The sequence below is a fragment of the Ostrinia furnacalis genome, unplaced genomic scaffold (genome assembly GCF_004193835.3).
Source record: "Ostrinia furnacalis isolate ACB-3 unplaced genomic scaffold, ASM419383v2 OfSCF7708, whole genome shotgun sequence".
Lineage (NCBI taxonomy): Eukaryota > Metazoa > Arthropoda > Insecta > Lepidoptera > Crambidae > Ostrinia > Ostrinia furnacalis.
In genome coordinates this window covers 99,822-113,378 of record NW_021137947.1, presented here as the reverse complement: position 1 = coordinate 113,378, position 13,557 = coordinate 99,822, and the positions used below count along the sequence as shown (strand labels likewise).

At 40.2% G+C, this 13,557-nt stretch overlaps 1 protein-coding gene across 4 annotated transcripts in view; it reads right to left on the bottom strand.

The window, feature by feature from the left end:
• The window catches only part of Shal (potassium voltage-gated channel protein Shal), a 112,667-nt gene extending 103,030 nt beyond the window's left edge, over window positions 1–9,637 (bottom strand). For all 4 annotated transcript variants that reach the window (XM_028322694.1, XM_028322696.1, XM_028322695.1 and 1 more), the window contains exon 1: window positions 8,492–9,637. In XM_028322694.1, the coding sequence (XP_028178495.1) occupies window positions 8,492–9,606 (1,115 nt within the window). In that variant the 5' untranslated portion in view covers window positions 9,607–9,637. The remainder of the gene's footprint in view (window positions 1–8,491) is intronic.
• Between the last annotated feature and the right edge of the window lie 3,920 nt (window positions 9,638–13,557).

Here is a 13,557-nt window from a genome sequence, read left to right as displayed (position 1 = left end):
GGTATTATACACTCGGCATCAAATAAATCGCACCTCCCGCGACAAGCACTTATCAAACGTATGCATCCCCACTTCCCACCAACGTTGGTACCATTTGAAAGCCTAGTTCTAAACTTCATTTCATTAAAGGAAAGGTTTTTACCCCAAGAACGTGTCTTTACAAGGATCCAGAGCCACTTCTTCAAAAAATAGGTAGTTACGGTATAGCCACTTTTTATGACTATAAAACTGTTAAGTTGGGATTAATCGCTATCCATCTGTTAAGGAGGACACGTGAGATCTTTATTTGGTTTTATAACCATAAAAATTGGTCTAATTGATCCCAGAGATGAGCCCAAAGTGAGGTCTATTTTCAGGTCACATTTATGGTATATGTTAATCATTTATTTAGAAATGAAATGTATTTTTCTTTAAGTATATTTATTGGGCTTGGAAGAAAATCTTTAAAGTTCGCGTCGCGGAAGGTGCGGTTTATTTGATGTTGAGTGTAGTTCTTGCAATTCATAAAGGCGAGTGAGCTTTACTTGTGTGTGTACGTGTACATTCACATGTATTGTGTGTAAAAACGAACCACCACCCATGTAAAGCTCACTCGCCTTCGTGAATTGCAACAACTACGAGTATAAAGTTCGTAAAAGAACTCTATTGAACCTATCACAAAATCCTAAACCTTATACCACAGACAATAAAGTTCAATACCTATTGGCGGATATTAGTCTTTTATTGCGAGTTTGACCAGCTGTAGACTCTACCACATTGGTTCCCAAACTTATTTGAGACGCGCCCCCTTTTGACCATACAAAAAATTCCGTTCCCCTCCTTCTCCAGTCAAGATTATTTATTGGTCGTATCGAGCAGTCTGGAATGCATTCTCTCAGCGGTCAAATTCAAATTCAAATTCATTTATTCACAGAAATACACGTCCATTTGATGTTTGTAAGGCCCAGAACAGACGGTGAAACGCAACTGCAACGAAACTGCAACTTTCTGATGATTCTTATGAATGAAACTGAAACTGAAAGTTTCAAACTGGTCGCGTCATGTGTGGTCTCTCAACGGACGCTATGGCAGAAACTTAGATGGAACTCAAAAGTAACTAGCAGTTGCAGTTTCGTTGCAGTTGCGTTTCACTGTCTGTTCTAGGCCTAAATATTCAATTTCGTTACAGTGTACCTTGCCATGACTGGCATGTGAAAGTTAATATAGGAGAACATTTCAAAATATTAATAATCTTATGAAAAGTCATTTGATAAAATCATAACAATGTCGCGGGTTTTAAAACTTAAGTGCACAGATTGCCCGCGCCCCCTTTTAAAGGTCTTTGCGCCTCCGCTGGGGGGCGCGCCCCCACTTTGGGAACCAATGCTCTAGATATAAGTAACAAAGTGGCTCGGCCGTCTATACCTCTGGCCAATACAGTTCCAGCTTCCGTTTCCGGGACATAGTGCCACTTAATAAAGTTCAGAACGGGGCCATCTTATCTATAATACCAACTTATACGGAAAGTTAGAGATAGGGCAGGAAGAACTGAAACAGTGAACTCAGTTATTTGTCCTGAAATTGATGATATTAGTGATATTAGTGGGAAAATCCCTAGATTAATGTTTTTTCATATTCACTCTTCAGTGAAAAATACATTATTTAAGTTTGTACGAGTAGTAAAATTGCAATGAAACGAAAAACACATTTACAATGGAATTTTTCAGGTAATCTGAAAAAATATGTAAACGCAAAATCTGAGTAAACAAATAATATATCCTTGGACAATTACCCCCTTACTAATAAAACTTACACGCTCGTTGAACAGTGTTTTAAAGTGACGTTTAGTATGGAAATGTCAAATGTTAGTGTTCAACAACTGTGTAACTTTTTATTAGTAAGGGGGTTAGTATTTATTATTAGCAGGAGTAATTAGAGATGAGCACTATAGGTAGTCATGTTAACTCTATCCGAACATAATTATTCGAGCTCAAAGCTCAAGCAAGAGCTAATCTCAGAGCAAGATAATCTGTGGTAATGGCGGCCATGATTGGTCCAGGTCTTACACCCAAGAAGCGGATTAAAATTTTATCAACACTTATGGGAGCTGACACCAAGATTAAGACCTTCAAGGGAAAAAGAGTTCTGCTAGATTGTATTGTTCCTTGTTTTGAATTATTTTTGTTGGTTTTTATTGTAATTCGTAAAACTCAAGTATAGATATTTTTCTCGAATACGTGACCTGGTCTTCTTTAAGGCAAGCGTAAATAAGCACTACTGTCCATGTATAATATGTATACTACCCTAGACTGGACGCAAGTACTACAGTAATTTCAATCACGGAAGATACATTGATTGGTGCATAAAAATATAACTAAACGATTTATTATGGACCATCAAACATACTTAAAGATACAAAAATATACAAAATATTACATATTTAACCAGAACACAATCATTGGTGAAATGTATATCACTCATGTAATCCGATCGGCCTGTATTCGCGGCCATGTTTAACTTTAAATGTCAAAGGTTGAAACAAGCAATTGTAAAATGGAGTCGTGATTTTAAACGGAACAATTTCCAACTGCAACACCTGTGGTAGTTAGTTAATTAACTAATTAAGAACTTCTCATGATTGTTAGTTCACCTCTTTATTAAGTTCGCGTTGTTTCGCATTCATAATACTAAGTACACGGTATAGAACAGTCTATTAACTCTACTTTATAAAACATAATTTATAAAGTAGAGTTAATAGACTGTTCAGTTGGGAACTAAAGTTAAACATAAAACTTAAAGAAGGTTGATTAGTTTAAGTCGTATTTATGAAAAACTTGCTTTATAACTCTTTTTTCATGAAACTTTGTGTATTTTTATTAAAAATGTGTATAAAAAAAGCAAATAGGTAATTAGTTTTCTTGTGCAAACAAAAACATACATTATGACGTTTTAATTAATTATATAAATATTTAAATTAACTTAACCCCTAAAATCTATGCAGTTTCAAATAAACGAGAGGTCTTGATCGTCTATAAAAACCCATCCATCTATACATATAAAAGCGAAAGGTCACTGACTGACTCACTCATCACGAAATCTTAGAAACTACAAGTACTAAGAGTCTCAAATTTTGGGGGTTCCTTTTAGAACGTAGGTGCTCACTAAGAACGGATTTTACGAAACTCCAAGCCTAAGGGGGTAAAACCCACAAGGTGATGGACGATATCGTAAAGGTAACAGGAAGGCGCTGGTCGCAGGCCGCTACCAACCGGGCAACATAGAAAACATTGGGGGAGGCCTATGTTCAGCAGTGGACGTCCTATGGCTGTGAAGATGGAGGGGGTAAAACGGGATCCACGCGTACGAAGTCGCGGGCGGCCGCTAGTTCAATATAATCGAACCTTAATTTCGAACTCGTCCTATGTTCTTCTGATTAATTTCGTTGCGGGTCCAATGACAGTTTAACTTTCCCCCGGGACAAACTTGACCTTCATTGGTTGTGTTTTTATGGCGGTCAAGCGATAGATCCTAGCTACACAGGAGTTGCAGTGGTGGGAACGAGAGGTGGGAATAGTCCCGATAGTTCAATATAATCGTAAATAGGTACTACCAAAATGTATGTCCTATGATCGCGATTCATGATTCATTCTATCGAATTCCATTACGAATCCGATCACAAGCAAAGCCGCGTTACATCGCTAGTAAACTGCAGCCAATCCACACGTATAGTAAGTTAGGCCGAGCTTAAGTGGCGGCCGGGGGCGGGCGGTAAGCTCCATGTAATTAAGTTAACTCTACATGCCCGTGAGCTTAAAGCTCTGCAAACTGAAATGAGTTTGTTTATGGTATTCTGTATACTAGTTGGTGTTTAGTAAGGTCGAATTGGTAATGAGATTGAAAGTTTTGGAAGGTAACGTAGTGTAGAGACGACAGCACAAAAGATTATTATATTTGGTTGAAAAATCATTCTTAAAACAGAAATACTACAGTGTTTATTTAGATCGTTTCATCCACGAAGACGCGCCCCACCATTCCTCCGTTAATGTTTGAGTGTTATCGGTCGCTAAATTATCCATGAGTGCACACGCAGACTACAATAATGACGCTCGGATTGCTCGGATCAAACTCCCCGCACCCTGCGCTTCCCTCGATCAAATATTGGTGGGGCGCGTCTTCGTGGATGAAACGATCTGTAGCTTGATACACAGACGTCGTTATGTTCATATTAACTCGTATATTACTTATGTCTACTTGTATCTTTTAATTTATTTTGATACTTTTGAATCATCTCACCTTGATTAAAGAAGAAGATTTTTATACGTAACCTACTTAAGACTTCCATAGAGCGTCTCGTAGTGCAGGAAAAAGGTGAGGGCACCAGACCACGCGGTTGATCACCAATGAGAGGGACGGACCAGATCAAGGGCGCAACTAAGTGTTCGGTTAGCGAAAATGCCCGGAAAGCTGCAGTCCGCGAGGAATGGCACCGTATTGCGAGGAACATCACTCATCGTGATTCACAATGATGACTACGACCACTCTGGCAAGAGTGTATACTTACCGACCGAGAAGAAGAAGAACCTACCTACTTAATAAAGAAATACGACCTAAAATGATGTCACTGTTTTACCAAAATCAACAAACTTCATTCACAATCAATGCTCCGAGTCTACTGTTACGAATATGTATGAGACAACTTTAAAACTAAAATACCTTGTAGTCAACCAGCAAATTCATGGGAAAGACTAACACAATGTTTTTATACCAACCCTAAAATCAAAATACCTTTTACAAGCCAAGTAAACCTGTAACACCAACACAAACTTACAATGTGAAAGCAAAAAGCGTTGAATTAGCAACTTCGCCGGCCACAACCCGAATTAATGTTACACGAGCAAGAAACAAAGTTGGAACAAAGTTATTTTTCCACGTACATAATAATTTATGGTTGTATGTGGTAAAGTTCTTAACGTGAGGAATGTAAGTTTTAGGCATGTCGAGGTTTGTTAGGGTGATTTTATATGACGCATTTTGGTGCTACTGGATTTTTAATGTAATTAAATGTTAAGTAGTTGTTTATTTTTTGGAATGATGCCCATTTTCACCATCAATCCCTAATTTTTAAGTTACCTCTATGGTAACATATAACAGGAATTTGGTTTTTGTTGGATTCATGGTGAAAACGGGCATTAGACTTTCAAAAATCCCCTTTTTTGCTCAGGTTATGTTTCAGATAGTTATGATCTCGATTTGAAATAATGCTTTAGCTTCTAACTTTGCTAATACAAGCACACATTAGTTTGTAAATAGAATTCAGTGTAATATTTTAATCCACCAAATGAAGTGTGGTCCAGTCGAGGTTTGTTTCGGTTGGGTTCGTTAAAAAACACTCCTCTCTGGGTGAACTGAACTGCAGAGAGATGCGTCCAGTAAACTTATTTCGGTAGATATATGTGATAAATACTTACTCTATAAAAAAAATATTGAATAACTTTTACACATGATTTATACGGTATGAATGATACCAGTAGAATATGTGACGGTTAATCATCCATGACTGCTAAATTGGATGGGTATCGAAATATCTAATCTACGAGTATGCTAATTTGCCACAGACAATAGTAATAACACAACACAAGTGCCAGCTAGGGCTTGAATACCGGAATTCCGGAATTTCGTAACTCCGGAATTTCGGATACATTTTTTCCGATATTTCAATTCCGGAACTGAAGCCAATATCGTATTCCGATATTGAAATTTTTCATAAATTATTTTAAGTTTTCAAAACGTTTAAGTATCAAAATAGGTTCTTAGATAAGAAAGTCCTTGAGATATGTATTCGCAACTTTATTAGTAATAATATTAAAGAGGCAATAGGGCGAAACCAAAGCTCCAAAATGTTCGATAGAGACAACTCTAATGGGCGAAGCCAGCTGAAGAGAGCGGATGATAGAGTAAAACCTGTTAATAGCTCAGCCACAGGACAGTTCCAACAGCTAAGCTAACTCGACACTATACCGAAGATTAGCCGGACATCAGCCCTTACGTGATTAGGATGGCTCTCAAACAGCTAAAGAACAAGAAGGCACCGGGTGATGACGGAATAACCTCGGAGCTTCTGAACGCGGCAGGTGATAAGCCGATACTGAAAGTCCTTCATAGACTGTAACTCCGTCTTACTCTAGGGAATAATGCCAGAGCCGGAAGCTATATATGGCGCCGGAAGCTATATATGGGCGTCGTCCGCTCCATGGCCCTTTATGGAGCCCCTGTGTGGTTTGACGCCCTTCCTGGAGAAAACGCCAAAAGGCTCCTTGCTGTCCAACGGCTCATGGCAACAAGAAGGGAATAATGCCAGAGGCACGGAAAAAATGCTTGATGGTGTTTTTCTTTAAGAAAGGGGTAAAAGCCTTATTAAGGAGAAAGGATAATTACAGACCCATCTGGGTTCTGACTCTGAGTCATGTCTACAAGCTGTTTTTGAGAGCCATCACGAATAGTCTCGCGCGTAGGTTCGATGACTTATAGTCTCTCGAGGAAGCCAGTTATCGAAACGTTTACACTACCATATACCGCATCTATACGCTACGGCAGGTTATACAGAAAACCGAAGAGTCTAACTTGCCTATATGCTTGGCGTTCTTAGACTATGAGAAGGTCTTTGAGCCTGGCTGAACACGAGGGCGATTCCTCTACGATTCCTCTGCAGCGAGCTGTGAGGCAGGGAGATGTAATATTATGTCGAATTCAACTCGGCTGGGCAGCGTTCGTGAAACTACATAACATCTTTTCGACCAAAACACTTCAGTGCCTAAAGACGAAAGTCTACAATCAGTGTGTGTTACCAGTAGTGATGACACACGGTTCGGAAATGTGGCCTCTTACTATAAGGCCTTATAATAAGCTCAAAGTTGCACACCATGGACACCATGGTATGGAGAGTGCTATGCTCGGTGTTTCTTTTCGAGATCGAACCAGAAATGAGGAGATTCGTAAACGAACTAAAGTTGCCTGACATATAGCGATCGGATTACCAAGCTAAAGTGGCAATGGGCAGGGCACATAGTACGTAGAACAGACGGCCGATGGGGCAAGGTTCTAAAGTGGAGGCCACATACGTATACGTGTTTGTCGGGAAGCGCTTTCTTTTTTTAACCAACTCCGGAACTAGAACCGGAATTCCGGAGTTGAGTGCCCAATATCGGAAATCAGTTCCGGAGTTGAAAACTATCCGATATTGCAAGCCCTAGTGCCAGCACATAAAACTATACATTATCATTACCAAATCGCTCTTAATATAACAGCATAAGACACCACAGTGTACAGCTTGACATCCCTTGTCGACATCGATGTGAAGCATACTTAATAATGATGTTGTGCCCTGCGTGTCCAAACAACTGCACGCAGGAAGATTTAAATGCTACTGACAACGCCACTCTTGTAGCGGAGTTTTGGGCTGACACTGTATAGGTTTGTAGAAGAAGAAGACAATACATGCCTTGTCGATACTATAAAGTTAGTAACCAATATCTGGTGCTGCCAATCAAAGATTCATTCGGAAGCTTGCAGTAACTTTTCCCACAGCTCCGAAAGCTCAGGTTGACGCTTGTGTAAGCTCTACTTTGTATTGAAGTTCTGAAATGTTTGCATGTTAGGTAGGTACTCGAAGTTACCGAGTTCGTGGACGATGCAAACGCTGGTCTGACAGAAAATCGATAGGACAACCTGTTTATTACAGAGTGAAATCGTATAATAGCTAGATTATTACCTACGCTCTATAACTATGAGGGTAATTTCTTCAATTGGCAGGTAACGAAGCAATGAATTGACGTTTCAACTTATTCTCTACAGTGTAGTCTACACAAAAACGTTCAATTGACCCTTTTACACATTAATATTCTCGTTATCTCTTGATACAACTTAATTTAAAAGGGCTGTGATTTTCTTACACACTGAATTAAGAAATAACATTTTTAAGTGCCAAATCCGTAACCAAATCATTGTCGAACACACAACTCAATACAAAACATTTCCTTTCATAAGAAAACACGATAAATTATATTCCAGCATCGCATGGGTGGGGACGTGAAAACCTCCAAAATACGTATTATTACATTGTGAAAACTGCTTAATTACGTTTTATATACGTTGTAAAAACCATTTCTGTATATCAATTACTTGGGAATAAAATATCTGTCATTATTAACGAAGGCCATATTGGTTTAACGGCCGCCCATTTTAACAATAGAATGAAAACATTTTGTAGCTCTCTGACGAGACCCGGACACAAAACATTTTGCTCTAAACCGCTGGCCAGCCATCTACAGCCCCATTACCCAAATGAAACGAATTAAAACACCAGCCAACATCAATATTTCAGCCCCTAAACCTTTTATGGAGGGAAATCACCGCCGCCATGACAGTTATTTTCCCGCGTCAATTTTTAATGGCGTCGACAGGTGGCAGCGCTGGCCGCAAGCGAACAATTTTCGACAATTAATCAGCCACTTACCCGAGAGTGGTCATCGTCACGATGGTGTACCAGAAGGCGGCGGGAATGGATGTGAAGTTGGTGTCCTGTTCGTTCTTCTCCGCGTAGAACATGACGGTCGCGAAGATGATGATCGCCATCGCCAGCGAGAACACGAGGAATCCCAGCTCACTGGCGCACGACTTGAGCGTGTAGCCGAGGATCCTCAGCCCCTGAGAGTGCCGCGAGAACTTGAAGATACGGAACACTCTGAACACTCTCAGGGTGACGAACGCGCCCGACACGTCGTCGTTATCCGTGATCCCCAGCCCGATGTAGTACGGAAGGATAGCGACCACATCGATGATCGACATCACGGATCGGACGAACTTGCAGCGATCCGGCGCCGCGAACAGCCGAAGGAGATATTCGGCCGTGAATATCATCACGCAAGCCGTGTCAAGGCAGAAGAACACGATTTTGTACCGCTCACCACACGGCAGGGTCCCCGCCCGACCCGGCCTGTGCCCGCACGGAACCGTCTCCACCACATTGGCCATCACAGAAACGGCAATGAAAAATCCAGTCACATAATAAAATACTAAGGCGGCAGTCGACGTGTGGGGGTTCTCGAACGCCCGCCACATCTTCTGCCGCAGATCCGTCAGCTGGGGCAAGCTTTGGTCTCCCGCCTCGCTGAGCTTGTCATCCATAAGTCTCTCCGCATTCTCCCTTTTCCTATCCCTGTAGTCCTCATAACAACAGTCCCCAATAACATCTGGGAGGATACCGAAGAACGCCAACTCCTCGTCGTACCCAGTCAAGCACTCGTGTTTGGGGTAATGCAGTTTCCCCGTTCTATAATAATTGAGTATGTGCCTAAAGATATCGGGATCCCTGTCGAAGAAGTACTCGCGACTGTCTTCATCGTAGAAGAACTCGCGCTCGGTGGAACCTAGTAGCGAGTCGGGGTATTTTTCGAGGGTGTTCCGCCATGTTTCGAATCTTCGTCCGGAGACGTTGATGAGGAGTTTTTCGTCTTCAGCGCGGCGTCTGTCTTTGGGGACGGGTGGGGGCGGTAGCGGGTGGGTGGCGATGGGGACCCACCCGATGGCCGCGGCTCTGGCGAACGGCAGCCACGCGGCTACCGACGCCATCGCGAGTGTTAGCGGGGCCGTCGCCGCTCGTACTGGCCCGCGTGCCGTTATTTCTGGCGCCCAGACGGTGGGGTTGCCAGTAATAGTTTCTATCTTACCGATGTTATTAATACATTGTGTTGAATAATTTACTTTGATGCAATGTGATTAATATTGCAACGAATTTGTAATTGTTGTGGCTAATAAAATGTATGTTTAATTTCATTTAATTTAATTTAACCATAATACTGAAACGGTAGCATTATTTTAACTGCAAGAGAGACGATAATATAAAACACTTACCTTTTCTTAAAATGTTTCCTATTTCAATATTTTAATTGATTCTGATAAAATGTATGTTTAGTTAGAAGGCTCCTAAAAATTACTTATTTGTATCTTGAAATACGACGGTAACTTGAAAAAGAGAGAAATTGTAAAAAGGGAAATAAAATATAATTAATACAATATTTTATAGTCAATACTTTAGGCAGGTAGTTTTATCCTCAATGATTTGATAACTCGCTTTAAAAAAATATGAGGCGAGTTCCTTCAATTAGATAACATATCTTATTATTTTATGTTCAGATACTTCGGAAGACAAATTTTATTTTAGACAAAAAAAAACACATTTCCCCGGGCACCAAAAACTCCCAACAATCGAGTAATTTTCCCCTCCACCAGCAACCCTATCCCGGGAAACCGGCGACTACGCGTGCGCGTCTTGTGACGTCACTACCTAATAAATTGATTTTCATACACCCATCCTGCTCGCTCTTATACACGTCACTAGCTGCCGATCTCTCTCGCACGCCTTTAAGCTCTAGTGACCTTACGTATATTTTTCACTGCTCCCAAAGAGTTTTAAAAGGCTTTTGTCTTCAGGAAGTGGAAGGCCTGAATGAGGCCTGGGGCGGCTCTTATTTTTTTAACAGACTTTACGGGTTTGGCGCCGGGTAAATAGGCCGGGCGAAAGAAGTAGTGTTAATTACTAGCGCTCAGAGGCGAGATGGCGTTAGGCAGAAATGCATTGGCGGTTGCGCATGGGTCATCTTTGACTGTAAACTTTTCCTTATTTATTTGCTACTTGTCTTGTACTCTGGTTTAAATATGAATTATTTTAACTAAGATTTGGTGAAATAGGTACGTACCTAACTGATAGAAGTTTCTAAAATAACCTTTCAGTTCTTCGGAAAAAAATAAGAAATTGATTCAAAATACAAATTAAATAAATAATTGCATCAAAAAAAAATTAAAAATTGTGTACCACACCTAGCTACTACCTACTTAATACATTAACTTACTTTTTTCGTTCGTTCTTTCGTTTCAGCCAACACACACAATGTTTTCGTTCGTTCTTTCGTTTCAGCCAAATGGAGTCCACTGCTGGACAAAGGGCTACCCCAAGGCTTTCCGTAACGACCGGTCCTGTGCTGCCCGCATCCAGGTTCTTCCCGCGACCTTCACCAGATCGTCGATCCACCTAGTAGGAGGCCTGCCTACGCTACGTCTTCCGGCCCACACTCTGACACAATTTTTACGTAAAATGAATTGTTATTAAAACAGAGACTTCCCAAAATATTTTTTCCTTGTGTTTGAATAGTACCTAAATAAAATTCTAAATAGCTAAGTCTAAGGCTTATTGTTAACTAGCTTTCCGCCCGCGGCTTCGCCCGCGTGGAATTTTGTCTGTCACAGAAAAACTTTATCGCGCGCGTCCCTGTTTCAAAAACCGGGATAAAAACTATCCTATGTCCTTTCCCGGGACTCAAACTATCTCTATGCCAAATTTCATCAAAATCGGTTCAGTGGTTTAGGCGTGAAAGAGAGATAGACATACAGACAGACAGACAGAGTTACTTACTTTTGCATTTATAATATTAGTATAGATGTTAATGTTGTGAAAATAGCTTATTGTCGATTTTGCTGACAACTGAACTGAGATATGGACCAGTGGCTCCAATACTGCCAAGTTTTGGTAAAGTTTAAAGAAAGTTGGTAAGATTGTAGCCATTGTATATGTAACTTGGCACGTAGAGCCAAAACTTCAGTGGCTACGTAAGCTACGTTAAAACGATTGACTGTGAAATTAATTCACTTCTATTTGAACTTGTAAAAGAAACAATTTGCGATTACTCTTACTTCATCATCATCATCATCATCATCATTTCAGCCATAGGATGTCCACTGCTGAACATAGGCCTCCCCCAATGCTTTCCATGTTGATCGATTGGTAGCGGTACTCTTACTTACTTACCTAATTATTTTGGATTACTAATGTTTGGCCAAAAAACGTTTCCCAAATTATCACATCGCAAACAACGTTTCGCAAATTTTCATTTGGCAAATTCTCATTTGGCAAAGCAACTTATTGCAAACTTTTAATTCGCAAATGTTGTTTTTGGCATATTATTGTTTAGCAAATTATTGTTTGGCAAAGTATGGTTTGCCAAATGTTTCATTAGGCAAAAATATTTCACGATAAACTATTTACAAAATAATTTGATTGGTGCATAGAATGGATAACAAATTAGCTTGTGGTTATTATTTTGTTTAGTGGGTAGTTAATATAAAATTTGTTCTACATTAATTTCCTTATTTCATTCTTTTTATCGAAATTTCCAAACGATTCATTAACAATAGAGGTGATTCTAGCGCTCGGCGGCCGCTGCCGCGGCACGCTTCGCTCGCCTTCGCGCATTTTAAGGGTCACTGTTCTAACCTAACCTAACCTACTTTTTTCTGTAATACCTACTTTTTGCAACCATACTATTTCCTGCAATGTTTTACATAAAATTCTTGTGAAAACCATGATCATGTGCCTTATACTTTGATTTGTGGGTAACGGTGGGTAAGTATGTGAAGTGTCAATTTGGCCAAACAAATTATTTGGGATATAATATTTGGCAACATAAAACATTTGCTATATAAACGTTTGCCAAGTAAAATTTGCCCAAATGATAATTTGACCAAATGAATTAGTTGCGAAAAGTACAGTTGCTAAAAGTTGATTTGGGAAATGAAACTTTGGCGATAAGTTGTTTGCGAAGTGAAATTTGGCGAAAAGTAATTTGGCCAAACGGAAGGATACCAATTATTTTACTTTTACATCTTCCCTTTTCATAATTATACAATTTTTTGTCACAGCTGGACAAAAACTTCCCCTAAGGATTTCTACAAATGGTCCTGCGCTGCCTGCATCCAGGCGCTTCCGCGACCTTCACCAGATCGTCGGTTCACCGGATTGGTTGGAAGACCCGCCTAATTATTGTGATCCGTAGTCACCTCTTGAGATAAATTTTGCGTGCGTGATGTCTCATCACCTTAGGACTTAGGACGTGCACTGCTGAACACTTGTCTCCCCAATGACCTGCGGCCTGCATCCAGCGCCTTCCTACCTTTACGAGGTCGTCGGTCCACCTTGAGAGTGGACGTCCTACGCTACGCTTTCCGATACTTCGTGGCCTTCACATGATGATGATGTATTCTCGAGATAGATTATTTCTAAATAGGTAAGTAACTTAAGTACATACTTACCTAATTTATAGATTGTGTGATGTATGTCAGTCAGTACTTAGGTAAGTAGGTATATTACGCAGAGCCTACTTGACAAACAGTGTGGTCTATTACTTTACATCAAGTATAGGTACCTACTAGTGTTTTAAACTAGAATCAGTGCTTTAGCAATTTTCCTATCTCGAAATAAATTTAATCCTACCCTCCAGCGATGCTCAACTCCCCGACTGTGCCAACGAGGGAATTTAAATGATTTTATCACGTTATAATTTGATTGATTTATGCAGAAATCCCGCTGGGAACGCGGCGTTTTGATGTAAATTACATTTTAGAGCAGATTTTAGCTTTATGAGCTTTTTCCGATGCATTTGCCGACGTAGAATATTAAATTACTAAGTTTTTCTTTTCCCAAACCATAGACAAAATACCTATGCGTGTAGGTACCTGAAATTACGCAAA